The sequence below is a fragment of the Rhamphochromis sp. 'chilingali' genome (genome assembly GCF_963969265.1).
Source record: "Rhamphochromis sp. 'chilingali' genome assembly, chromosome: 1".
In the NCBI taxonomy this organism is placed as follows: Eukaryota; Metazoa; Chordata; class Actinopteri; order Cichliformes; family Cichlidae; genus Rhamphochromis; species Rhamphochromis sp. 'chilingali'.
The window spans coordinates 24,244,869-24,271,925 of NC_137929.1; the positions used below are offsets into that span (position 1 = coordinate 24,244,869).

Genomic DNA, 27,057 nt, shown 5'->3' on the forward strand with positions numbered 1-27,057 from the left:
CCTCTAACGACTAACTCCCACAACTACCGCCAGAAAAGCATTGCGCATGCTCAGTAAGTGTTTGCTGCCAGCACTGCGAGGCATACAATTCACTGTTGAAACAATATTTAACTGTGCTTTTACGCTCAACGCTACTGACAGCAGCGTTTGTGAATGCAAGTTGAATGGAAGTTAATTTCATTGCTATTCTGTGACTGTTGCCTCGCGAGTTTGCATTGCTCTGGCTGTGTTGTGCATTTAATACAATTGCGTGCTAACAAATGCTTTCGCTCGCCAGCTTACTGGCTAAATAACCCTTCCGGACGTTCTGCCTGTAAAAGCATCGCGGCGTGCAGTACACTCCAGTGTCCAGGCTGGTAAATAGGGGTGTGTTTGCCCTGCTACAGCATTGGTTAGGCGCTTGTCAATGTCCAGTCACGTGGTGTCACACTGACGGCCATGTTTCCGAAACACAAACAACAAGAAGAGCAGCGACTGGGAGCCAGCAGACACATACTGATACGCAGAAGCGACCGTTGGTGGAGAGGGGAAAAAAATAATAAATAAAATACAGAGCACGACTTTCTGAAAGTACTATTCTGTCGAATGAATACGTTTACAGTGTTTAAAGAGACCAATGCATTCGATAAATTGGCTGTAGACACGCCGTGCAGACAAGCAGTCTGGTAGCTATAAACAGTGAAGGTAAGCCATGGTTCCTCTTTGCTGCCTGTCTTTTAGCTAGCTGGCTAACGGGAGCTAACATGCTAATAGCTTCTGCAGCTCGAACGGGTCGGTGTTATCTGTCATGAAAAAAAAAACATTTTCACTGAGTTGTTTAAGAGCTAAAATTCTGTTTCTGCTGTTGTTTGTTTTGTTTACAACGCATTAGTACCGACAGCGGAGTGGCGCTGGTGGTCGTCCGCACATTAGCGGAGCAGGCCGGGGACTCAGATCCCAATACTCCGCCCCCTTTGCCGACATATCTGGTGTCATTTGAACCTACAAGCCAAGGCCTTTACGATCAGTGCATACCTTGTGCTAAGTTACGAAGCAAGCTAGCTAGCAACTGCTCATATGCAATAGAAATATGATATCGAGGCCAGTGAGGTTGTAACTAGGGCTTTATTGCACTTTGCCCACAAATCAGTTCGCTCTAATTGGCTTGAGAGGCGAGCAGGGTACGCGCTAGCGTAGCTCGCCACAACTGTCGGTAGCTAACGTCAACTCCGACTGTTCTGTTTAAATGTTAGCCACATTTAGCACCATCGGTATAGTTAATTTAGTCAGAGTTGCAAGTTTGCTTGCACTTGTATCACTTTGAGCCACTGGTACCGCTCCCTTTTACTCAGAGTGGAATCTTTATCCCGCCACGTTTTGGAGTGCATGAGTTTTGCTAATATTCATACGCACAAGAAATCCCATATTCCGACCTTGCATTATTTATTTAATTATTTATTTATTATAATTTTTTAAGCAAAGTTGATACAGGGTATTAAACGAAGTTAAAAAAAAAAGTCTGTTGGACGGCGCATAAAAGTAAAGAAAAATTTGCCATATCTGCTAGGAGCTTAAAGAGCAATAAAGTGTCATTTTATTCGGTGAGGTTTTCTCTGTGAAATTATTTTCTTTCTGGATTTCCCTTAAGCCATAACTGATCTGGCCATTATAACTGGAGCCTGGTATTACAGGTGTTTTTATTGTGCTGCTTTTAAATTGACAATTGGTACACCTGCTAAGTACACCTGTTTAAAGTACAGTACTCATGTAAAAAAAAAAAAAAAGTACTTTGCGTTCTGATCAGGAGCCTGAACATGTCTGACAAACACAAACTGGGAACTGTGTGACTGGAATGGTTTGAATCCTGTTTTAAAGGGCATGTTTCAATTTTCCTGTTCACACATGACAGTTCATTAGGTCCTACTGTCTTTTAAATTCATGTAGAAGTTTATATGCTTTTGGTTTACAAATGCATAAAATGGTCTTTTCCCCCAATAATTCAGAAGAGAAATTTAAATTAAGATTTTATATTTGCTGTATATTGGAATGTAAACTGGACCTGCTCAGTATCTTCCATTTGTCTTAAACATGTCTGTATTGCAGTGTTAATAGTTTAATGTGGACTGCTCTTAAATCTGCTTACTCGGTAATTATTAAATTCTCCTTTTTACATTTTTCTGTTTTCTGTCTTTAAAATCTTTACCAGTTGCAGTGATTATGCACTGAGTAGTTCCATCAATTTGTATTGCCTTCTAAAATGATAATGAATGTAATAACTAATGTAAATAAGGCAATCATATCTACTGGCAATGTAGCAGATTTCTTATAGGTACAAAAGTTCAATTAAGACCTCGATTTTCCTACTTTTTTTTCCTTTTCTTTTTTTTAAACCAAGAAAACAGGGATATGTGAGCAGTGGGGCTTTTTTTTAAAAACTGAACTTTAGTAATACAATAGGAGGATGTACTGTGCAGTTGCTAGGAAATTGCATTCATTTGTAGGTTGAGTGGGTTAGCGGTCTTTAAACAGGTGAGCAGATTAATTAATTGGTTTTGGACATTTGCTTTAAAATAACAAAGGCCAGCATCCTAGCTGCTAGGATTTCCTGGAGAGAGGTTTAGGTGAAAAGTTTAAAAAAAAGTTTCTGTCTGTATTTGAGATGCTCTGATTAAAAGGGCAGCAACTACATTGTTAGTGGGGGTGTCCAGTTGAGTCTCAAAATTATATCCAAAGAAAATTTGCAGTAATTATATTTTACAGAAACAATACTGAATGTTGAAAAATGCAGGCAGCAGTAGGGCTGGGCGATATGGCCTAAAATTCATATTGCGATATAATTTGAAGCATGTGTGGTAACGATATATATCGCGATATATTCTTTTCTTCTGTATAACGTATTTTCCACACTATAAGGCACACTTAAAATCCTTTAATTTTCTCAAAAATCTAGAGTGTGCCTTATGTATGAATTCTGGTTGTGCTTACTGACCTCGAACCGATTTTGGCGTGCAGAAATCTGTTAAAAAATGTTTTAGTTCAACTTTGGTAAGCCGCACTGCTTGATGGATTGTCAGAGCATTCCGGTGCCGTAATGAGGAGCTTCGCGGAGTAATCTGGGTCCAAAACTCCGTCTTCTTTAGGTCCCAAAGTCAAACGAACACTAAGAGTTAAAAACGGTCTAAATTCTTTCATCTTTAATTAAATCATCAGCATTGCTGCTTTATCGGGTGTAACAATTAAGTTTAGCATCCATGAAAACAGAATTTATTAAATTTAACGGAGTTACAAGTTAACAGGAATTTAGCTCGCTAGTTTACACCTAAACATTTCATACCATGTTCTGACAGAGATCTTTGAAACTAATTAAAACGTACAGCTCTGCTACCACTTCCAACATAAATGAAGACAGAAAAATAAACAGCAGTGGCGTTTGCAGGGTTACTGAAGTTGGACTACCTGGTATGTAACGTTATGCTACGTGATTGCTAGCGACACAGCTATGTTAGCATAACATTAGCACAGTGAAGCTGGAGGATGAACGCCAACTTTTTTTCCACTCGATAAAAGTTAACGTGAGAGATTCTGGTGGTTGGGGACAAATGCAATCGCATAGCAGGATGCTATACATGGGCCAAACTTCAGTCAGGAGAACAACTGAGATTATTCATCCACAATACGAGGTTAGTTATTAATATACTGCAACAACATGGGACTAGAACAGCTGCGAGAGAATTCAACATTAATGAATCAATGTTACGGAAGTGGAGGAAGCGCAGTTTTTGGCTTTCCCCATATTTCAAAAGTGCTTCATCTCTTTGCTATGACTGTCGCCCGCCATAATTTGCAGATGATAATGGTTTTAGCTGGTGCGATGCTTTCAACCAAAACAGGCGCAGCTTGATGACATCATCAACATGCGCTATCGCGATAGAGCGATATAGTCAAAATCTCTATCGTTGGCCAAATTTATATCGTTTCTGTCGTATATCGTTTATATCGCCCACTCCTAGGCAGCAGCATTTATAAGTGTAACTAAATGAAGTGCATTTTCCATCCTTATTTTCTGGTGAGCTGTCACTGATGGCACATGTACTAATTTGAATTGTGAGTCTAATGAAACAACATGCAGCAGCGTTTATAGTTAAATGTTAGTGACACAGTTAGCCCAGGTAGTGTTTTCCCTGGAAGTTTTAAGCAATAGTGTGAATAAGTGCGTAACACTTTAGTTTAGCAGTAAATAAAGTTAAAGAAGCTGCACAATATTGTCACATTAAAAAAAAAGCAGTATTTTTTCCCTGGTATTTTCTATCTAAGGCTGAGCTTTTTAAACAGGTGCTTAAGTCTCTTTTTTCATGTAACTGCATCAGTAATTGCCTAATTTCCATCCACTTTGTTCTTCTTTTTCATAACAAGTGCAGCTAACCATGCTAGGTTGAGTCATTTGTAGCCTGGTTGTAGTTGGCGGTGTTTTTTGTTCTTTTTCTTCAAGTCATGAAAAGTTTGTTTCCACCTTTGGCAGGAGCAGTTTTCTTGCATATTTTTTTTTAGCATAGTGCTTTGTTGGAGGTTGTTTAAGTAGCTCAGTCTTTAGTTAAATAGTCGTTGGAGAATGACATGTGACTCTTGCTCTCAGACATGTCTGGGCCTTGTCTTGTTGTAGTGCACACTAGGGATTGTAAATGCATGCCTTACTATAGCAATGATATTGCACTGTGGCGGTTTTATAAGATGTGAAAATATTTTATACCAATATTATCGTGAAGGATGGCACAGCCCCAACTGTAAGAATAATAAAACCTACAGCTTCTCTGAACCAGTGTGTGTCATTGGCTAACATTATCAACAGAAGAGCTTCTTGGCTCTGTTGCAACAGGGTTCATCTAAAAAAAGGAAAAACAAAAAAGGGAGAGGAAAAATTGGCTTCAAACCATCGTAGCCAACATCATTTTATCTTCTTTTTTAAAATTTATTTATCTATTTATTTTCACATAGATTGTCAGTTGTTGGGAATCTTTTGTTTCAGTTTAAATAAATCAAACTGTAATAAGCCTGAGTAAAGTTTTCTTCTCTTCATGCTTTCCTCATGTGCAGTATTTACTACCAACATAACTAAGCGTGTAGCAAAACAGCGCATTAGAGGGCAGAGAAAGTAGCATCCGTGCAAATGCAAGATGACAAAGCTAATTTAAAACGAAACCGATTGAAACAGCAATGTCTATTTTCTCTAGTTTGCTAGCACCATGTAGCCAATCTCTGTAAAGTGCGTAGGTAACCTTGCAAGTGTCGGTTATATGCAATGATGGCCATTTAATAAAATGTTGTGAAAACTTGTGAACTTAACCTTTTTTGTTCAGCGTCTGTGGTGAGGGAATATTGAAGGAAAGTAGTCACCAAGATGGGAAGAAGCTGGAAAATATGGCTTGTGTTTAGTCATCAGTGTGCGAACCTAAGTGGTGTTCATGTTAAAGGGGCAATATATGTATGTATGTGTATGTGAGCATTTGCTGCTGAAGTTTAGTTGCCTGGATATTGCTTTAGTTGCCATGACATTTTGAGGAATCATCCCCAGCCAGCGGCATGGTTTAGGAAGCATCTGGTTCACAACATGACTGAAATAGACTCGGTGTATTTCAGGATGGAAAATCTCCTGTGAGCAGCAGAAATGTTGGAGTATGACTGAGTGCTATACTAGAAATAGTTTTCATTTATTCAGTGAAGGAATACCACAGCACTTTCCCCTCAACTCAGAGTGCTGCAACACATTGATCAAATTGGGTATCTGTTGGTGAGTCCCAGGCACGCTGCGTAAATGGTATGTCGAGTCTTTGCGGAGAAAATCAAATTATGGTTCCTTCACTCACTTACAACAGAGGTGGACTGCCAAGCGGTGAAAAAGCATCTCAAGAGCAGCAGCTAATTTATGAAGTGTTTACTTCTTCCCATTTTTCTTTGAAATTTTATATTTCTCTCATTCTGTCTCTGTTTAACACTATTTTGTTTTTTGTTTTTTTTTTTCCAGTGGTGCAAAGGGAGGAGGTCAGGAAATAAAGGAGTTACCTAGAAGGTCTCCGTCAGTCCACATTTCAGTTGGAGCGAGAGAAAACGGCACAGAGGGAGTGAGAGAAAGGAGAAGAGGAGTGCGAGTCGCGTCTGCTCTTGGCAGCTGTTCCAGCAGCCTATTTCATTGTTTTTTCGGCTGTTATTTTGTTCCTGCGTTACGTCTTTTGATCAATCAGTTCATATTTTTAATGTTAATGTGAGATATAACTGCTGTAAAAAAACAAAAAGGAAATCGCAAACAAAAAAAAAGAAGACATTATTAGCAAGAGTGTTTTATTTTGTTCCATTGTTAATTTCTAAGGTTCTTTTCGTTTCTTTTTTATGTTAACAACCTTTTTTGGCTGTGAGTAGCAGGAGCTTCCATTCTCCAAACTTATCATTGAAAGCCCTTCCTTAGTTAGGACCTGATAACCTGGTATTCCTCAAGCACCTGAAACTGGCAGCTATTCTCTTTGTGTGTTTGGGGAGCTCTGTGATCACAGCTTAAGCACCACTCAGCCTTCTAGTCACCTAAGCCTAACTAAAGCCAGCCAGCTCGAGCCTGGTCCAGCCCAGTCCAGCCTGCTCCGATTATCTGGACAGGGTAAGGAACCGTTTTCTTTTGTTAACCCTCCTTTTCAAAGTTGCATTTTATTCGTCACAAAAAAGAAAAAACACAAAGAAATCTGGATACTTTTTTCCTCCTTAGATACTCAGTTCTGTGTGGACGTGAGGAATATGACTGCTGAGACTCTTAACTTCGGCCCAGAATGGTAATATTTGTATTTTATTTTATATTTTATTATTTATATATTTTCAATTTTTTTTATAAAGAAATATTTCCCAGAGGAACCAAGTGCTTATTTTGTGTTTGTTTTTATTTGTGGGGGAAAATTAAAAGCGGATGAGTTATGCTGAGTGCCATTCTGTTTTTTTTATTTTTAAGGAAACTTTGGACATAATGAAATGTGCAGATTTAAGCAACCTCCAAATGACCTTCTTGAATGTGGCCGTTAAATCGCAATGGCAATTTGCTTAAGTCTTAACGTCCTGTGTCAATTGGACTCGTTCCCCTGAAAATGACACTAGGAAAAGATCAGGGGTTAGTGAAGTTGGTTAGGTTATAAGCTGCTGTTCGATCAAATTCAGCTCAACCAAAACGGTTCAGAGTGTCCGTACCAAAAACCATGAAAACAAAGGCCCAAAATGGAAGCGATGACCTGAAATACTTAGATTTTTTTTTTAATGGTCTCTCATTAAAGTAGAGCTGATGTCTTTTGGTTTATGAGTTTTTGTTGGACAAAATGAGTTGTGTGAAGGTGGCACCAGCATTACCTGAGAAAATCATCGTAAGAGTAAACCGGTATGAAAACGGCTGTTAGAGATGCTGTTAAGTAACCTTAGCTGTGCAGATGGCATAAGCAGCCTTCATTCTTCAGTTGGCTTCAGGGTGTTGACCTATCCTTTGTGTTTGGATTGGCAATGTGACCAAGAAATGAACACTTAAATTGAAATATAAACATTTGTAATGTCATACCTTGGTTGGATCTTTCTGCAGTTTGAATATAGGCGGCCAAGTTACCACATAAGACAATATGTTGTAACAGGAGAGAGCATGCAGTTCGTTTACAAGTGTGAATGAATCATGCACGTGTAAACTTTAGTTCTCCCCTGAAGGCCTTATTTTCTGTTTGATCAAACTTCAGTTGGATAAAACAGACTTTGTTGTGGCTTTAGTCACCATGTTAGCAGGTAAGCTAATGGTTACCATTAGGTGAAATTACATGGTATGCCCAAAGCACATCAGCTACCTGGCTAAGCCTAGCTTCGCTACTCACTTTTCATAAGTGAAATGTTGTCTGAAGTCAGTTCTGTTGTCCTTCTCTGGAATGTGTGTTTGAGCTTTTGTGGACTCGGTACTACTCTTGGCTAGTGTTGCTCACTGTTGGCGCTGGGAGTAGAAGAGAGCGACACTAATGGTAGACACTACGAATCAAGCATAATATTCTCGGATTCTTACAATAAATTCTCGGTCAGTCTTCACATAGAAATCATTACACAGGTTCTTAAAGGCAACAAATAGTACAGAGGAAGGTCTCAGTTTTAAATTCCGTTACAGTCTGTTAACACATGGAAAAAAAAAAAGACGTTGCTGAAGACGTTTAAACTTGATATGAAAGTGCTTTTAAAAATGAGTCTTGCTTGCAGGCGCCCTGCCGTGGTTAGTCATTTCAGTGGTAACAAAGTGTCGGTTTTGTCACTGCTCTCTCCTGTCCATCTCTCTTTCCTTCTGCTGTTTCTGTAGCTCAGTGAATGTTTGTGCAGCGATTAATGGGGGGGCGTAGTCTGCAGTTTGGTAGCTCTCCATCTCTAACGGCCCGTGACTGCTGTGTGCATTCTTGGTGCAGTGCCAGTCTCACAGAATATTTCTGCCTTTACACATCTGCAGCTGCTTTGCTCTCAGTGGCTCTCATAGCTCACTTTCATCCTCGTACCCTTTTTAATATAGTTACAGAGCGGCCGGTTCATGTGCTCGCCACATACAGCTGCCTGACCAGCATGTTTACACGTCTTTAAAGGCCAGTTAACCTTACGAAATTATTTAGACCATTCGAGCTTTAGTTGGCAGTGCAGCCTGCAACTATGTTAGTCATTGTGGTCAAATTCAAAGTAAAATATTCGGCCATGCTTTTAGGTTGGTGTAGTTTCTCTTACTCCAATCTTTGTAAGACTCTCAAAGGATTATTCATGTAGAGATTTAAGTGTGTAGAGGATATTTGAATCCTTGTTAGGGAGGAAAGCTCATGTTTTGCTGCAGGTAAATGCAGGTGGGTACATATGATGCACAAATATTTCTTAGTAACCCACCCACTGGCTTGCTTCCTGAGCGCTTCTCTTATTATGCATATTAGTTGCTGCTCCACTTATTTTTATCCTCTTTGATTTGCTACATGCTACCAACTGGGCTTTCATGAAGCTTCCCTTTACCTTTCTACCCCCCACACCCGCCTCTCCATCTCTGAGCTGCATATGGTTTTGATGTGGAGCTGAGAGTCACTGACACACTCTGTAGAGGCATGTGAAAGGAGCCATTGTTAAACAGCAGGCCTTGGAAGTTGGCCAGCTAGTAATAGCTTTTTAAAATGAAATCTTGAGATTGGAAAGCTAATATATCGTCAGCATTGAGCCAAGTGTGTTCAGGGGGAGCTGTGTGGGAGGAATTTGTTACAGAACATTTACTAAAAAAAATTTCCTGCTGCAAGATGAAGAAAAATAACTAATAGCATCCAATTGAGATTAAAAGGAATTGTGTCAAGGTTACACAATTGCTCTGATTTTCGTGTGTGCGTGCGTTCAGAGCCAACTGGGGAATTTGCACCAAGTTATTTATAAAGCTTGTTTGTTACATTACATGTCAGAGATTGTTATTAGCTTGGGGGGAAAAGTAGAGCAAATACACAGCTTTGAAAGCTTTAGCATGCAGTTGCAAAACACCTATTTGTTGTACTGGACAGTCGCTTTAATTCCTGTTGTTGAAAGTAAAGTACTTTATCCTATGTCTTTTACTCACAGGCTCCGTGCACTGTCCAGTGGGGGGAGTGTGACGTCTCCCCCTCCTTCCCCCGCCATGCCAAAGTACAAGCTGGCCGAGTACCGCTACGGCCGAGAGGAGATGTTAGCACTTTATGTCAAAGACAACAAGGTTGGTTAATAGTTTACTCATTCTCTATTTATTACAGTCTATACCAATGTGAAACACTGAATCCCATTCACATGGGGCAAAAATGATGTAAGCTTACAGTCACCTGTTGACACAAGGAGATGGATATCAGCTAAAGCAGCGGTCCCCAACCTTTTTTGCGCCACGGACCGGTTTATGCCCGACAATATTTTCACGGACCGGCCTTTAAGGTGTCGCGGAAAAATACAACAAAATAAAACTAGTACCGCTACTGAAACAAAGAAGAGTTATTCATAACACACGTGAAAAGACCCAGGAAAACCGAGTTAATGATAAAAACAATAACAAAATAACGCTGAAAACCGATTAAAAACCCTGAAAATCACACCTGAGCCTCAACTCTCGCGGCCCGGAACCAAACCGGTCCGAGGCCCGGTTTATGAGATGCCGGGCTTGGAGTACATTGACAAAAACCCTGCCTTTAATATCTGTCTATAAGCACAGAACACCGAACTGCAGTTCACCCCTGTTTGTGAGGGGCAGTCAATCAGAAGTAATTGTCTTAGAGAAGAAGAGAAGAGAGGATGGCCTTACAGGAAAACTGCTTCTTTCAGACAGAATAACCCGACGGGCTGAAAATAAGGCTTACTCTGAATTGCGACTCATACAAAGCAGCATAAATAGTGTAGAACAATAGGACTTCTCTAAAGTGGTGTATAAGTCTGTATCCTTAAACATATGAACATGTTTGAAGTCAGAGTTCAAGTTTTTAAGAGGTGGTTTTGTCCTCTTGTTGTTGCTTTTAGGTCCCAGAGGACATGCAGGATAAGGAGTTTGCTGCTATTCTGCAAGAAGAGCCCATGCAGCCACTGGCACTGGTGCCTCTCACTGAGGAGGAGCAGGTCTGCACCAGCCACACTCTCACAAATGCATATCTGCAAATGTTAAACTGTTTGAGCCCTATCTTGTGGTATCTCACCCTCATACAGATTCAGTTGACAGATGTGCCTGTGAGCTCACATTCCTCACATTCCTCTCTCCTTTTTTTTTTTTTTTTTTTTTGGCTCGTTCAACTCACTCTGCAGAGGAACTTCTCCATGTCTGTGAACAGTGTGGCAGTGCTGAGGCTCATGGGAAAAGGAGTGGGTGGTGCGGCCCCAGCTGGAGTGGTCCGTGGACGAGGAGCCACACGGGGTGGTCGAGGTAACGGCAGGGAAAAAAAGTTGGATGAGGGACACAGGCAATAAAGTATAGCCCCGATTGAGCCTGTTCACAATCAGTTGTGCTGCAGAGTCCAACAACAACAACAGAAGGGCTGCTTAAAGCCCTCGGCTCAAACTACAATGGCTGCTGCCCAGCTAAAGTAAAACAGTTTATTTAAGGCAACTACTAAAGTGTTTATTTCCTTCTTTCTTCCACCATCTTGGTGCAACACACTTCCTCTTGGCCTGTTTAAAATAGTGCTCCTTTTGTCCAGCCGCAGCCTAAAAGCACGGGGCTTACGCGCTTACCTTGTCAACACATGCCAATGTAAACACATGCACAGTTCAGCCCAGCAAAGGAAACCACAAAAGAAGAATGATGTTCGATGGTGTGTTGATGTGTGCACCTGCCTGCAGGATGAAGCTACTTAACCACACATGCCTTGTTCTAATGTGTATAAACAGGCCGAGGCCGTGGTGAAGGTGGATTCTACCAAAGAAGTATTGAAGATGCCGAGGTGGGTTTCGGTCGCAGCGTCCGAGAGATTCACCGCAGCCAGAGCTGGGACGACCGGTAAGGATAAACTGCGCACGGCACCTGCACTGTCCTTAAATTGTTGGTAAGGTCATGCAAATAATGACTCCAAGTGCTCTGTTGCACAACAGAAGCCTGTTTTATCATTACTCAGAGCAGCTGTCAAGCAGTGCAGCCTAGTCTGTAATCCTTTCAGGTATTTTTTGTATTTCTTTCAGTTTTCCTTCCAAGATCTGGATAAGCTGTGCAAATGTATTGTCTCCAGTGTGAGGTGTTGGTTGCACACACTGCTCTTGGGTTAAAAACTGGCCCATGTTTTCTTCTGCTAACTGGTCTAATTTTCCCTTCATTTCCCTCCTTTTCTCAGGGGTGAGCGTCGATTTGAGAAGCCGCTGCGGCGGGAGGTGGGACGTCCTGGCTTTGAAGAAACTGGAGGTCCCGTGGGTCCGGTGAGGAAAGAGTACACAAGGGCTGACAGTGATAACTGGCGCACCCTACGGGAGGAGCAGGAGGAAGACGAAGGGGAGCCGGGCAGTAACTGGAGACTTGCTGGATCCCGTAGGGATGGTATGATAAACACAAACGTTTTTTTTATTGTCATAAACTCTGCTTTGTTTATTCCTCTTTCTGCTGTCAACACAAGCTAAGACTTGGATCAAATTTTTAATGTTCCTTTGACATAAACCTTTTGTCCTAACTCATTAGTGTGGAAGCTACACTTTGGTATAGCCTCATTAAAATCACTAAGATGGAGCATCACTGAGATTTGTATTACTCATCATTCCACTGTTATATTACTGTGTTTTTAAGCCTATGTTAACAATGTGTGTGTCAACTTTAGCTTAAAGGACATTGTACTGGCATCTAGTGGTCAGTGATGGGAAAACCAAGCAGCTGGGTTTAGGTTAAACTAAAGCTTCCTGAGTTTCTGCAGACTCAGCAGTCGGCTTCAATGAATCATGATCTTTCCAAACCAGATATCTTGAAAATGAAACTCCAGATTGAGTTAAAACAGAAAAATAAATTTCTGAGTGTAGCTCAGGTCAGTTTTGAAGCTAATAACTTTCCATTTGTTTACCAGATGGTGGTCCTCGCTCAGCGGGCTGGCGGGACCACAGTGGTCCAGGAGAAGGTCGGAGGAGGAAGTTTGATTTCGACTTCCGGGACTCTGACGGGCACGGTGGCGGGCGTCGGCGCGCAGGCAGCGATGGTCTAGAGGACGATAGGGACGGCCTGCCTGAGTGGTGTACAGATGAGGAGGATGGGGAGATGGGCACTTTTGACTCGTCTGGAGCGTTCATGCCTATGAAGGTACTCAGAATGATGTTTCTGTTACTGTTATGATATTGTTTTAATATTTATTTGTTGGGATTGCTTCACTTTTTTTGGTCTGTATCTTGTATCAGAAGAGTGGCAAGGAGACAATCCTGGAGGAGTTTGAGTTTAAGGGGATTGAGGAAGAGGAAGAGGAGGGAGACAGCCTTGCTGATATGGAGAGGAACAGCGCTGAAGGAGACAAAGACAAGGGTGAGGCGAGACCGGATGTCTTTATTTGATCTTACATTTACATGTTGTCTTCTATCTTTTACCTTCACTGATCATAGTCAATGGAGGATTCATTACTTTTTTTCCCCTTCCTTTCTTCCACTCCTGGCCTCACAGAGATTAAAGAAGCCATCTTTATTGTTGGAGATGGTGAGACAAAGCCAGCATCTCCTTCGTCTTCTCCAACAGCTCACTGTCCCCCTCCATCGCTGGAGTCCCAACCCAGCAGTGCTAATCAAGTGGTGGATAATGCCCAGCTGAGCAACAGCCAGTCTGTGAAGGCCAGCAGCACGTCTGGTGAAGGTAGGTCATGTTCCACATACCTCTGTGTTAGTGTGCCAACAGGACAAAACGGCAATATTATCTTTTTTTAAAAATTTGTTTTAGGCAATTTCATTAATGTGTTAAACTCTTATAAGAAAAAAAAGAACATGTTAACTGTCTATATCAAATATACATGCTTCTGCATTTCAGTAATTATTAGACTGTTTGATTTTGTATAAATCCAGAAAATAAAGTTATTTAGGCAACTTTTTATTGTGCAATGATTTAAATTAAAAAAAGGCTTCTAAAGTGAGAGATCCTGAACCTTTGGTTTCATGACCTCAGCCCTTTCAGTCTCAGGTCGGCGTGTTTGAGCAAGGAAATTCAGCCATGTTGATATTTTGGTTTGAAATAGAATATGTTTGCCTCAGTCATTTGATACTTTGTTTACTGAACCGGCTGTGGCTGCTGGATGTGACACAGAGCCAGTAGGCGGCTCTACCGCTCACATCAAACAACACCAAACGCTAAACTATAACTAGAAACACTAAAAATAGGGCCCATTGTTTTACTCGTTTCTTCTTTTTCTTTTCATGTGCGTATGTCAGATGCAGCTCCATTAGGGGGCTCCAAGGCCCAGCTGAGTCCCAGCGGCGCAGCCACCTCCTCCAGCCTGCCTCCTCCACCCCCTTCATCTGCTGCTCCTCTACTCCCGCCATCTGGAGGAGACGCTGAGGACGACGAAGGCATGAAACACCTGCAGCAGGTAGGAGCAGCAAGAGGAACATTTCAGACAAATTATGTAATCATGTCTAATCAAACTACATTTCACAGCCTTCAGGTGAGGGATGAAACTGGTGATTATTTTGCTGCTGAATATTCAAAACCAGAACTGCACTTTTCTTTTTTTGTCTTTTGATAAAACTCACTGCTTTGAATAAAAACGCGATGGTTAGGGGGGAGGCTGCAAATATAGAGCAGTTCATTTGATGCTGATTGATGTGCCGGAAACTGAAAAGGACGTCTGCATGTCTGTTCTGTGCTCTTCTATATATTGTTTATATTTTCACATATGTTACTTTAAACAAGCATCACTAACATAACCTTGTCTGACTAGGTCTAAAACCTGCTGAGCTTTGTTTTAGCTGGTATCAGTGCATTCAAAGTTGTGAGTCTTAGCTGTACTATTAGCATCGCCACCTTTTCATCCTACGGGTGAGCCTGCTACACCAACTCTTGTCGACTAGATAATAAATGTTTGTTTATATTTGTGTAGGAGGCAGAGAAGATGGTGGCATCACTGCAGGATACTTCTTTGGAGGAGGAGTGCTTCACCCAGGCTCTGCAGCAGCAGGAGAGCAGGAACACGGCAGCTGCTCTGCCGCTAACTCACGAGGCTGCCATGAAGTGGTTCTATAAGGACCCCCAGGGAGAGATCCAGGGTACTCCTATTCTCCTGATGATACTTTCTAAAAACATGAATAAAAACTGTTAATTTCTTGAGGTGAGATGAAGCTAGTCCGACACCTAAGGTCAGTTTCTGCATTGCAAACTCTCCTCTGTCCTGCCCACCAACCAGGTCCATTCACCACGGTGGAGATGTGTGAGTGGTTTCAGGCTGGCTACTTCACCATGACCCTGCTGGTGAAGCGGGGCTGTGATGAAGGTTTCCAACCCCTGGGGGATGTCATCAAGATGTGGGGCCGCGTGCCCTTTGCCCCGGGTCCCTCCCCGCCGCCCCTGCTGGTGAGACAGCTACCACCAACGCAGCGCCCGCAGCCCAACCGGGGGCCCGCCGGGACTGTGAGTCAGAGCTCAGCCACCCGAGAGGATGGGGAGGGGAGGATGCAAATGAGAGGGCACATTTCTAGACAGGTTATGGTGGCAGGAATTGTAATTTTAAATTCTCACCTCTTAATGTCACACAGTTGATTTAATGAATTTTCTATTGCATGCTGACTTGGATAAATGTGTGTAAATGTAGCTGAAATATTACCAGAAGCAAGTCTGTTCTAGATGCAGTAATTTGCTATTGTAATTTTGAGTCTGACTTTTCCTTTGTGTTGACATTATATCTTTCCCCTTCATCAGGGAAACCTGGACCAGGAGCGCCTGAAAAAGCAACAGGAGCTTGCAGCAGCAGCTCTTTATCAACAGCTCCAACAGCAGCAGCAGCTATTCCAGCTCATGAACAGGTGGGTGGAGGCTTCGCCCTAAATTTGTTGGAGTTCATTCCGGTCCTAGTTTGAACTTTGGAGGACATGTTTAGTTTCAAAGTAAACGTACACGTCGGGTGTTGCTTTATGTCCCAGGTGCAGTGAGCAGAGTATGATGCCTTCGATGAACAGATCGATGTCAGTGCCAGATACAGGGTCCATGTGGGACATGCATACCTCAGCTTCACAGCCGTCAGGTACAGTGTGGACTGCTGCTGTTTGGTTTGTGCACACACAGGCAGGCACAGTTAAAACACACAAACTGTAGCTGCTGCCGCTAATATGATCCTTTTTCATTTTCATGTAGGTGGTGAAGCCAGTCTTTGGGACATAACAATGAATCCTTCTACTCAGGGTCCAACTCTCGAACAGCTTCAGAAGGTGAGGGCTGTTGAATAGTAATATCAGACTGTGAGTCCATTGAGCCATACCAGCGTCAGATCCAAATATTCATTCACAATTACTGATGACGCATTTCCTTTAGCTCCAGCAGGAGAGGCGAGACGCTGAACTCAGGGCGAAGCGTGAGGAAGAGGAGCAGCGTAAGCGAAGGGAGGAGAAGAGAAGGCAACAGGAGGAGCAGAAAAGGAGGGAGGAGGAGGAAATCTTCAGACGCAAGCAGGTGGAGAAATTTTGCATTCATTTTATCCCATGTGTTGCCTTGGGGTTGTTAAATATGTTACTGGCTTTGTTCATTAAAGCAAAAATATTCCGTGCTGCTTTTTGATTTAGTTTTCATAATGTTTGATATTTTATTTGCTTTGCTGAGCGGCACTAAATGCTGTTTTCCTCTAAGAAACGAGAACCACAGCTATAGCCTGATCTGTCATATGTTCTCGCAGTGTCGTCAGCAGCAGGAACTGATCATGAAATTGCTGCAGCAGACCCCCCAGCAGCAAGGACCGGGGGCAGGCAGCTCTAGTTGGAGTGGGGCTTCCTCTTCTGGGCTTTCTAAGGCAGGAAAGCCCCAGGCTCTGGCTTTGCTGGAAATACAGCAGGAGACTGAGAGACTCCTGAAGCAGCAGCAGAGAGCCCAGCAGCAGAGAGACCGCGTGAGTTCACCATTCAGGTCTACAGCAATGATAATGTTAGCATGTAGCAGGAATTTGCATGTTTAAAATAAAAACGTACATATTGTTGGTCATTTATGGAGCCTGATTTTTATCCGTTTGCAGCACTCTGGTTTGTCGATGGGGAGCTCCTCCATGGGAGGGCAGTGGGTGGATGGCGTCGGTATGTGGGGAGGGCCGGGTAGTCTGGAGAGTAAGAGCAGTAGTGGAGGGTCTTCGGGCAGCATGGGCATGTGGGACGAGGCTGTGAAGAACCAGACCGGCCTGCGTGGGAACAGCAACAACAACATGGGCCTTAAGAACAGCCGCAGCAGCCCATCACTCAGGTGAGCATGTCTGGGCAACTCAGCTGATGTGGATTGTTGGATTGCCCAGTTATAAAGCACTGCTTGCAGGAAAAAGTGGATTTCTTTTAGTTGATGATAGTAATGATATAATTTGCCTGGGTGTCCTCCACAGTGATCAGTACATGATCCGTCGTAAGCGCACCGAGGAGGAGGAGAAGCTGCTGAAGCTGCTGCAGGGCATGAAGCCTCAGGACGGCTTCACCACCTGGTGTGAACAGATGCTGCACGCTCTCAACACCTCTGCCAACAACTCCTCCTCCTCTGTGGATGGTAGGCGGTTCAACTTTATCACATTTAGCAATCTAAAGGGTGTTTAGAGTTTACCTCAGCTTACAGACATCAATAGCTGATGTCTGTGTAAATTACAGCAACACTTCTGTGTCACTAATCATTCACGTTGTGTGTTTATCAAGTTGCCACAATTGTGGCATACCTGAAGGAGGTGGAGTCTCCCTATGCAGTGCTGGATTTCATCCGGTCCTACCTAGGGGACACAGTGGAAGCCAAAGAGTTCGCCAAACAGTTTCTGGAGCGACGTGCCAAACAGAAAGCCAACCAACAGAGACAGCAGCAACAGGTAGGTTGAAAGAGCATCAGTCCAAAATGTCAAATGCTCGGTAAACGACATCAGTGTAATTTAAAGAAAAGAAAAACATTGCTGAAATGTTCTCTTTATAGAACACAGAAAGCCTGCCCATTAAAGCCTTTAATTTATAGTATGACGAGTGGCTAATTGTTCATTTTTATTGTGAATAGACACAGACTGTGTTCAGTAGTTTGCATTTTCAGTCGGAAACTGATGGTTTTCTCAGGTGGGAATCGATGGTACATTCTAGTCTGTACAAGTGTTTGATGTAGTGTTCAATTTCTGTGAGTTAACTTGGAAACCTAGGGGATTCATAGGCTGTATAAAATATATGGTTGGAGCCGCTGTGACATTTTTTTTTTATTTGACCAACACTGAGTTGTTTTTCAGTGCCAGCTTGAGACACTTAAACCTCACTGCCATCATTCACAACCAAGAACAGAAAAACTGCCTGAAACTGAATGTTTAGAGCAGTCTGAAGTCAAAGCTCAGGGATCACTTGTACATACTTGTGTGTGCGTGTGTGTGTGTGTGCTAATTAAAAAGAAAGACAAGATGATAGTTTATTGAATTTAAATGAAATTTGCAGATTGTTTCGGTGAAGTTTAATAAACTCCTTGCTATCTAAAATATAACAGGACACCGGAGTAAATTCTCCAGCATCTCACACTTCTGATAATCAGCTGTCTGCTTGATGTTTATTCAGCTGTGTAAAAACTATAACTTTAATCTCAGCCAAACAGATTTACTCAGGAACAAATAAAATACTGAAAAAAGCCAAACAATAACATTTTTAAGTTATCTAAGTGACTTATATATCATGTTTAACCTGAGTAGTGAAAGACAGCGGTGGGTTTGAAAACGATTTGCCGGGGGGTCCGGTATTCTCACGGCTCTAGTGAGCCTAGCCCCCGGCTCGCTATCGAGCTGGTGGGTAAAAGACGTCTCCGACAACATCGGAGTGCTTTTGAAAATATGTGGTGTCTTGATAAACTGAGCAGATATTTGAGGTTTGCACAGCTACATTCTCGCCTGAAAATATGTTAAACGTTTATTTTGTGACCCAGAAAGAATAATAAGAGTAATATTAAAACCAACTAGCTGCCACCATTGTTCGAAACTGAGCTGGGCTGCGATGAGCCGCACTATGAATTCTGGGACACAGCTTCTTCTTCTTCGGGGTTTAACGGCAGCTGGCATCCTTGTACATGCAGTGCTGCCATCTTCTGTTTCAGTCCGTTATTACACTCTTAAATCCTGCCACTTATTCCTGCGTCTTTTGGGATCTTACAAAGCTTCAAACGACGCGTCGACTATTAAATTAGTCGTTGACGATTTTGATAGGCGACGTAATATAGAAAAGCATGACGCGTCCTCTTTAAGACATTATGGACGTGGTTTCACACACAAACCTTCTGTGGTTAGCTGGATTGAAATTGTAGGAAGTGAATATTTTGGATGAAGGTCAGGCTTTGCACATATGTGTTTAAAAGTATTATTAACAGGCTGAGAGTGGCTTTAATTCCTCCTCTTCTCTTTGTGTCCTAGTTATCAAAGGAAGTGGCTGGATTGAACATGAACTTCCCTCTGCAGGTAAATGCAGACATGCCTCTAAGCCATACACGCAGGATTGTTATTAACACAGCATCAATGAGTGCTCTCCTTTACTACAACTATAACTTCACTACAGCATTAAAGACTTTTTATAGACAGTGAAAACTTTAATTTCTTTATGAGGAGTCTCCTGGATTGAAACTCGAAAAGAAAACGGAAACATCAAAGGGTCACGTCCAACCTGGCACTGTTACGATCGTGATCATTTTTGCTTTGTGTTTTTTAGGATTCAATGCGAGGTATGAATCCCAACACTCTGCAGTCCATGTTTCAGGCCAACCACATGGGCAAGGTTGGTCTCTATGATAACCAGGGAGGAAAGATGAAGAAGAAACAGCCCATGATGCTGCACTCTGACCCCAGCATCTTAGGTACGCGACCTCAAGAGCTTTTAAGGTTTTTCCTTTGAACTTCTTCACCACGTACATGGACAGCTTTACCAAAAAGTGTTTTTCTTTGGTTTTAATTTTGTTTAGTTTTCTTCTGTCCAGTTTTTTTTTTGTTTCACTAGGTTTCTAGAGTGTATTTAGTACTGTTGGTGTTTGTTATAGTTCCCAGTATATGTTCATATTGCCAGTTTTTTTTTTTTTACACAGCTTAGTTTGAGTTAGTTTTCGATCCTTTTCGAGCCTTCGTTTTTATTCACACCCACCTTCAGCTTTTAGTTCAGAGCCCAGATCAAGTACATGAGTTACTCACTAGAGGAAATGCTTAGCATGGAAACGCAAAGTGGAAAATGTAGTCATTTGTGCAGTAGGATTATGTGTTAAGTGAAACCAGGTTGTTTCCACTGTATAACACTGATCTGCTTAAATGACCTACCGAGAGTAGAGATGCAATAATAAATCAGCTAGCTACCAATGCTCCGTCTCAGGGAGCGTTCAGAGTCCAACTTGTTGATATGTAAAACAGTATAAACACAGCTTATTCACTCTTCTCTGACACAGTGTAATTTGCAGTGGGCCCTTCCTTATAATGCTAACACTGCAGCTGTTTATTCGCTTTCCGAAAACCTTTTCAGACAAAATCCGAATCGGCAAAGAAACCAAAAAGAAGCCAAGACCTCTTCTTATGATATCGTTTTCTTTATTCCCTCCTGTCAGTGTTTAAGCCAGCCTTTAACCCCTTGTGCCATCCTTCTCTAATCTTGGTGTACTCTCTCCCCTCTCTTCCCTGTGCCCTCTCCTACCTGCAGGGTACTCATTCCACAACACGGGCGAGTGTATGAGCCTGAATGAGATGGAGATGGTGGAGGATTACTGATGTGACGCAGCGCAGCAGCAATAGCTACCTGAGGCCTTCTGTCTTTTAATCAGACAAACCTGATGACGAATGTGCACTGCTGGGGGAACCGAACTGGGGGTTGTGGGGTACAAAGGGGGGCAAGCATGGTGGTGAGGGGGAGGTGTGGAGTGGAGGCGCCCAGTTCTGCGCCTCCCACTCGTTCTTTCCCTCTGGATAGAAAAAATAAAAAGGGCTCCCTGCTGCACCAGTTGATCACTAGAGCAGGGGAGGGGGGGGGTGAGGCGCGGTGAGGTTAAAAGGATGATGGGTATCCTCTGGCACTCAAAAGATTAAGCACCTTATACTGAACTAATGCACTTTATTGAGATGGGATTTGAATAGTTTTTCTTTTTGTTCGTGTGTGTGTATGCGTGCGTGTTCAGAATCAGTGCGCATACGGTGTGTGTACGTGCACATTATCGGCGTGTGCAGCAGAACTGGAAGGCGGCGGTGAAAACAGCGAGCAGGGCCGAGCGGGCGGGACGTTAGGTTTTCAAATTCAGGGGGACCTTTAGTTGAAACCTTATCAGAGAGCAAATCCTTTCTCAAAAGACAAACACTGTTGATATTTCTCTTGTTTAGCATTTTTTTTTTTTTTTTTTTTTGGTTCTGTTTTTTACGTTTATATAAAAAAGTAAAGCTATTGAAAAATGGATTATAAAAAAAACTTGAAGATTTGCACTTGCCTAAAAAAACGAAATAAGAAAAACGACAAAAAAAAGAAAACAAATGGGGTTAGTTAGAAGTGAATATTTTTGTGAATGTGTATGAGCGACTGGGAGTGGCTGATGTGTGGCGGCTGAGTTGTGTCAGTAATATACAGTCTGCACAAGTTTTTTGTCTTTTGTTGCTTACCAAGATGTATGAAACATAAGAGGCCATTTTTGTCTTTTCTGTTTGGATAGTCATTTTGTATTCATGTTTAGAGTGAGAGTGTGTGTGTGTGTGTGTGTGTGTGTGTGTGTGTGTGTGTGTGTGTGTGTGTGTGTGTGTGTGTGTGTGTGTGTGTGTGTGTGTGTGTGGTCCTTTCCAGACAAGGACGTGTGTGTTTTATGGGTGTGACTGAATGCTCATGTGTGTGTGTGTTTATGAGAGAGAGAGAGGGCAATTGCACAACACATCCTTTCTCTCACCAGCTCTTCATCCCCTGATAGAAAACCAGAAATGCATATATTTGTAAATGTTAGCTTTGCTCTCATCACATGACGACCACCACTAGTTTATTTCCCTGAGCTTCTCCCCATGGGGAGCCGTCTCTAGACCTGAAAGGGACTAAGCAGACGTGGCGAATCATGAGGGACATTACTGTGTGCGCATGTGAGTGAGATTTTCAGTGTGCGTGTTTAGAGTACATGTTCATTTACTGTTCATAGAAATGAGTTAAAACTACAGGTACTCATTTTTCTTGTTGTTGTTGTTTTCTTGTATGTGTATGAATGCACATTTGTGCCTAAGAACTTGGATAGGGTGCATGGCCATCGAGACATTAACTCTTTTTTGAGAGCGAGTGTGGTGCGTGTCAGTGCTCAGCACAGTGTATGTAAAGTATGTACGTTGGTATGGTAAATATTTCTAGTTGAGTCTAGGGGTGATCCATCGGAAGGCTTAGTCCAGCGTGTTTTTCCTGGGGGTGTGATCACGTTGCCTTTTGTCAGCTCTCGAACTTGTGAATGAAAGGTGTCGAGTTTCTGACTCTGAAATACAGAAAACCACAAAAAAACAATTAAAAAAAATACAGCATCTTAATGTGCAAGTGCACAGAGCGGTGCATGAAATGTTAGCATATTGTGTTACATATTCGTTGTTGCAATTTGATAATGACGAGTTTTCTTTTTTTAAATGAAAAATATATATAAATATATACATTATATACAAAGTTTAAAAAGTATTTGGACTAAGATGAGCACTTGGGGCTGCTATTTTTGTTGTGTGTTTTTAATTTTCTTTTCCTTTTTTTTTTTCATTTTTTGCCATGTGAAGTGTGTATTATTTTTCTTTTCTTAAGAAAATATTGAATGTATTCCAAAAAAAAAAAATGACAAGAAACCCGTGCTGATACAAGATTTTGTTTTTGTTCCTCAGAAGATTTCAAAAATGGAAACAAAACCGAAAAAAGCTTCAAAGAGTTGAGCGGGGTCTTTTTTTTTTTTTTTTTTTTTTTTTCATTTACACAGTGGAGGAGAGAGACAAACTCGAGATGGATACAGTTGAACACACTGCCTCTACAATCCTGGTCGTACAAATGGTGACTAAAGAAAGGACTCTTTCTATTCCATACTGGAGCTTTGGTTGTTTACAAGCCACATGGATATCTGTGGGTGCAGTTTTATTCTTTTGTTTTATCTTTTTTTGTTCCCACATGAGACGGGTGGGGTTTGCAAGTGCGCTTCTGCCATAAGGACATTGAGTGGTGTGGTGGCGTTTTTGTTTATTTTGGTTCGTTGTTTTTGAGGAAGAGTGGCAGGCATCACAACAACATGGACAGGATCCTCTAACTAGATCTGTGTCGTGGGTCCTGAGACTTGATCAGCCGCGGAGCGGAGGTAGAAAAATCAAGGATGGGGCTGTGTTTTGTGGAGAACCGAGTGCAGGGCTGCAAACCCTGGAGGGGGAACTTGAGAGGACGGTATGAGCGCATCCGCTCGGTGCTCTCGTCTTCACCTCGGCCCTTGAAAGCACTCGCACCCTGCCCTCACCGACTCACCTATGCACTTTTGTTCATTCAAGCTGTGAGGTACAATTTTGGGGATGGGAGCACAATTACAACAGGAGGATTGCTACGACTTTGACAAAGTCACTGAAAAAGAAATTCCCAAACTGAAATAAGAGACTCGAGAAGCTCGTCTTCTCCCACCTCCTGTACATAACCATATTTTTGTATTACCTTTCAGAGTAGAAAGAAAAAAATGCAAAATGGATGAAGGAAAATTCATTGATTATATGGAGTGAATGTTCTTCAAGAAAACCAATCTTTTTTTGTTTTTTAAATCTAGTTTGAGATGGGACTCGCTGAGAGTTTAGTTTGCCAGTAGCCCTGAAGTAATCGGGGAAGGAACGTAAAACCACATGGACTGAGGTGGTGGCCATGCTGCAGTGGCTCCAAGACTGACTGATAGCTACTTATCAAAATGGATGTTGCAGTGGCTACAAAGAGCCCACCAAGAGTGTTTGATCAACACGCACAGTAAAGAGATGGACACTGATGACAGCCTCAAGAGCTGCAGAGTGACTACCGGAGGACAAGTGCTTGGCATTGGTAAGATGTTCTTCCAGGATTTTAATTGTTTTTATCCTTTTTGTTTTTGTTTAATGCTTTTCTACAGTGTTAATTTTCACAGTAAATTTAGTCTGTTGACTAAAACTTTTAATTTTAGTCATAATTTAGTTGCCTAAATTCTATTAGTTGACTAAATATAGTAAATCTAAAATCGATTTGACCAAAATCTAGAATTTGTCGTGTTTTTACTGGTGAGCGGCGCTCCACACGTTTTGCAAAACCTCTTATTTTCCTTGACGTGTGAACTGTGTACATGTGTCTTCTCTTCCTCTCAAGCCTCAAAATTGTTGCTTTTTCATGAGAAACAAGGATGGGAGTTGTGTCGTTTCCCGCCACCTCAAAAACAAAACAAAAGAACTTACTGTTTCCGGGGAAGATCAAATTTGTGCGTCTAACCTCACTGCACGAGGAGATTACTTAATTTAATGAATTGATTCAGATTGGATCTAGTCTCTCCAGAATATCTTCATCTTGTTATTTGCTGATGGAAGTATCCATACATTTTCATTTAGTTGACTTGTTTCCATCAGCAGGAAAAAGGTTGCTGACAAACTATGACAAAAATTATTGGTCAATGAAGCTTTCGTAAAGTTACAGGTTGCTTTCCGCACCTTCATGGATTTGTTAAATTAATTGATAATTAACTATGGCAAGTTAAAATTGTGGTAGATGATCATTGTAAGGCTGTAATAAAACTAGATGTAGCGGCCAGAATAAAAAGTGAAGCCAGTGTAGCGTTGCCGTAACTCGCATTCTCTCGCTAACGTCCAGCAGAGGGCGTTTGGAAGGCTACAAGAAAACTAAGCTTTAGTGTGACCTTATTTAAAGTTCTTCCTGGTGAAAGACTTTGTGGTCTTGTGGGCATTTCAAGTCTTGCTGAAACTTTATGTTCATTTAACAAATTTTGGTGCCGGTTAGCATGAAAAGGTGGGGTAGCCTGTGAGTCTATGCCCTGGTGTCTCAATAAGCACTGACCCTTGTTCATCACAAAAACACCACAGTGGAAATATTCAGCTCAAAGCTTCACAACAGAACTTTTAACAGTTGCCACTTCCATCATTTATATACAGTCCTGTCCTCTGTTAATGCCTGTGTCCAAGTTTTGCTGATTATGTCTTGCACTCTTTCTATGTGTTTTCACAGGAGTCTGGCTGTGCTTTATTTGCTGCCCTCTGCAAGGAGGATCTTATCTACAGCCAACCCATGAACCAGTGAACCCTAAACCTGTCCTTTTGAACTTAGACCCTAAGAAACTTTTTTTGACCTCAGTGTGGGCAGGCCAATGGCATTATACGTTGGACAGATGAAGTTGCAGGTTTATCAACTCTTCATCCCCTTTTTGCTGGAAGTGTTCGGTTAAGGATTTAATCCCACACTCCATCTAAGAAGAGGATACAAAGGCTTGCGTTGCCCAGAAGTTCATCATCCACCTCAGCCGGAAAACTCTCGGATGGTGGTCTTAAAGGTCTTCTAGCCATTGGGACCGATGAGCCGCTCTCCTGCCCAGATGTCAGAGACAGTGTGCTGGGATGAGTTTTGGTGGACGTGGCCGGATTACATCTCAGCCATCGCAAAAGGCTGCTGCTGTGGAACTGGATGAACTGAAAGAATTGTACAAGGAAAAAAAGGACTTTTGAAAACAAAACACAAAACTATCATATGTCACATAAATTCTCAAGTCCAAAGGAGCAGGCAGACACACTACATGCACACACTCAGCTAAAGTTACATTGGCTCTCCTCTGGAACAATGTCTACACACACACATGCACACACACACACACACCAGAGATACACAATATCAAACGACACAAAGACACACAAGCATCAACGCCCAGCAGCATAAACGCTGAGCTTTGTAAATAATGTAAAAGTTAGTGTTTTTGAGTTTTCTCCATAATGGCTTTTGCTTTATTTCTTTGTTCAACATGCCTTAAATTGTATAGTTCAGTCTGAAATGGCTTAATGAAAACGTTCTCAGTTTAAGTTGGAAACCACCTCGTTAACTGTACTCTAAAGAGCGTTTTAACAAGACGTCTGTTCGCTGACAGACTTGTCCTGTATAAAAGTGTAAATGTGATCTACTTTAAAGATACTAGTTAACTAAAGAATAGAGCAATGAGGGCTTTTTGGTTGATCTAATTTTACTGGTGGTTGGATTTTTGTTGCCCTTTTTTTTTCCGTTTTGATCCAAATAAAGTGTGGATTCGTTGAGATTTCCTATTTAGATTACTGCTGAAGGTGCAGGCTTGACAAAGGGCTGAAGTCTGTGCTGCCTGGAGCTGGGCTTACTGGGTGATATGCAGAGGTTCATCTCAGAGCACGTGCTTGTTGCTGTGTCGTATCTGTTGTTGGATACAGTCCTCGGCAAAACTGAACCAGAATGGCAGGTCGTCCTCAAATTGATTTGTTTTCTTTACACTCCAGGGGAATAAAATGTTTTAGGAGTTGGATCTTTTTACAGTTTTGACATAGTGATTCACACTTGTCTTATGAGTGCTTGTAAGAACAGGCATGCATGATGGTTTGTAGTATTTGTGGGGTTTGACACTAAAATCTGTGTATCTAATAGTGCTGCTGACCATCAGTGATGGCACTGAATCGATACGGAAGCGACCAGGCTGTGGTGTGTCTGAAATCTGAAAGGTCTTCTCGGACCACGTCTTTACTCTGTATGTCTCATTAAATTTAAGAGATTCGTGTTTTTAGTCATTCTATAGTTTGTTTGTTTTTTCCTTCTTTATAACCAAACATATGCAGTTTTTTATCCAAATGGAAACTGATGTTTATTGAATACCGTCAGTTTAGACTTGTTAAAAGTTTCTGATCAACTGTGGGTGTGGTGTGCAGTTTTCTTCTATAGGTAAGTGAAGTAGCCACAGTTGGCATTGGTATGTCATAACTGTTGAATTGATATTGAATTATTACTTTAAATGTTATCACATTTTTTAAAAAGCTTATACTGTGATGGATGAATCATCAGTCTATTTTACTGCACTACAAAAGCTTTTATGATCAGAGAAACCACAGTATTGTGTCTAAAGACCCTGGTTGATGAGCAGCTTGACCCGCCTGCTTCAGGATAGAAGCTATAGATGGAAAGATTACCTGGTTCAGTTTTGCTGGTTACTGTAACACCAACTGTAATGATGGACTCATGGTTATACCCCAGTCAGCCCATCTCCTTCACTTAATATGTCGTTGAATGTTGTTAAAATAACAGCATACATGTAATGAAAATGTTTTGGAAAAGAACAACTGAAAAGAAGTGTAAATAGTTTGGCTTTTGTTTGAAGAACAAAATAAATACTAAATAAATAGCATTTAGCTGTGACCGACTCTGTGTGTGTTCTTTGGTTATCTATGAAGTTTGAGTAAAAAACCAAGAAGACATCTTGTTATGAATCACGCTTATCCG

The 27,057-nt window shown here is 41.8% G+C and overlaps 1 protein-coding gene across 6 annotated transcripts; it reads left to right on the forward strand.

Annotated features, from left to right (window-relative positions):
- Window positions 1–443: 443 nt before the first annotated feature.
- On the forward strand, window positions 444–26,971 carry gigyf1a (GRB10 interacting GYF protein 1a). 6 transcript variants are annotated; one of them, XM_080878170.1, is made up of 26 exons: window positions 444–684; window positions 5,999–6,622; window positions 6,728–6,791; window positions 9,592–9,721; window positions 10,507–10,602; window positions 10,786–10,903; window positions 11,368–11,476; window positions 11,805–12,004; window positions 12,519–12,748; window positions 12,844–12,964; window positions 13,100–13,285; window positions 13,855–14,012; window positions 14,523–14,688; window positions 14,826–15,049; window positions 15,338–15,441; window positions 15,559–15,659; window positions 15,770–15,843; window positions 15,947–16,084; window positions 16,305–16,514; window positions 16,638–16,858; window positions 16,992–17,149; window positions 17,293–17,456; window positions 19,014–19,058; window positions 19,306–19,450; window positions 20,275–23,619; window positions 24,784–26,971. In XM_080878170.1, the coding sequence occupies exons 3-25, from the start codon at window positions 6,757–6,759 to the stop codon at window positions 20,340–20,342; spliced, it is 3,201 nt and encodes a 1,066-aa protein (XP_080734296.1). In that variant the 5' UTR covers window positions 444–684; window positions 5,999–6,622; window positions 6,728–6,756; the 3' UTR covers window positions 20,343–23,619; window positions 24,784–26,971. The 6 variants fall into 6 exon arrangements, with proteins under 6 accessions (XP_080734296.1, XP_080734298.1, XP_080734300.1 ...); XM_080878172.1 differs by having other exon boundaries at window positions 15,565–15,659; XM_080878174.1 differs by having other exon boundaries at window positions 14,826–14,992.
- Window positions 26,972–27,057: the final 86 nt, after the last annotated feature.

Excerpts from the sequence above, each read along its gene's own strand:
- gigyf1a (XM_080878170.1), top strand. The coding sequence starts at position 6,757 with ATGACTGCTGAGACTCTTAACTTCGGCCCAGAATG. Across the intron at positions 14,013-14,522 it reads GCATGAAACACCTGCAGCAG|GAGGCAGAGAAGATGGTGGC; the intron begins GTAGGAGCAGCA and ends ATATTTGTGTAG. Across the intron at positions 15,844-15,946 it reads CTCTCGAACAGCTTCAGAAG|CTCCAGCAGGAGAGGCGAGA; the intron begins GTGAGGGCTGTT and ends CATTTCCTTTAG.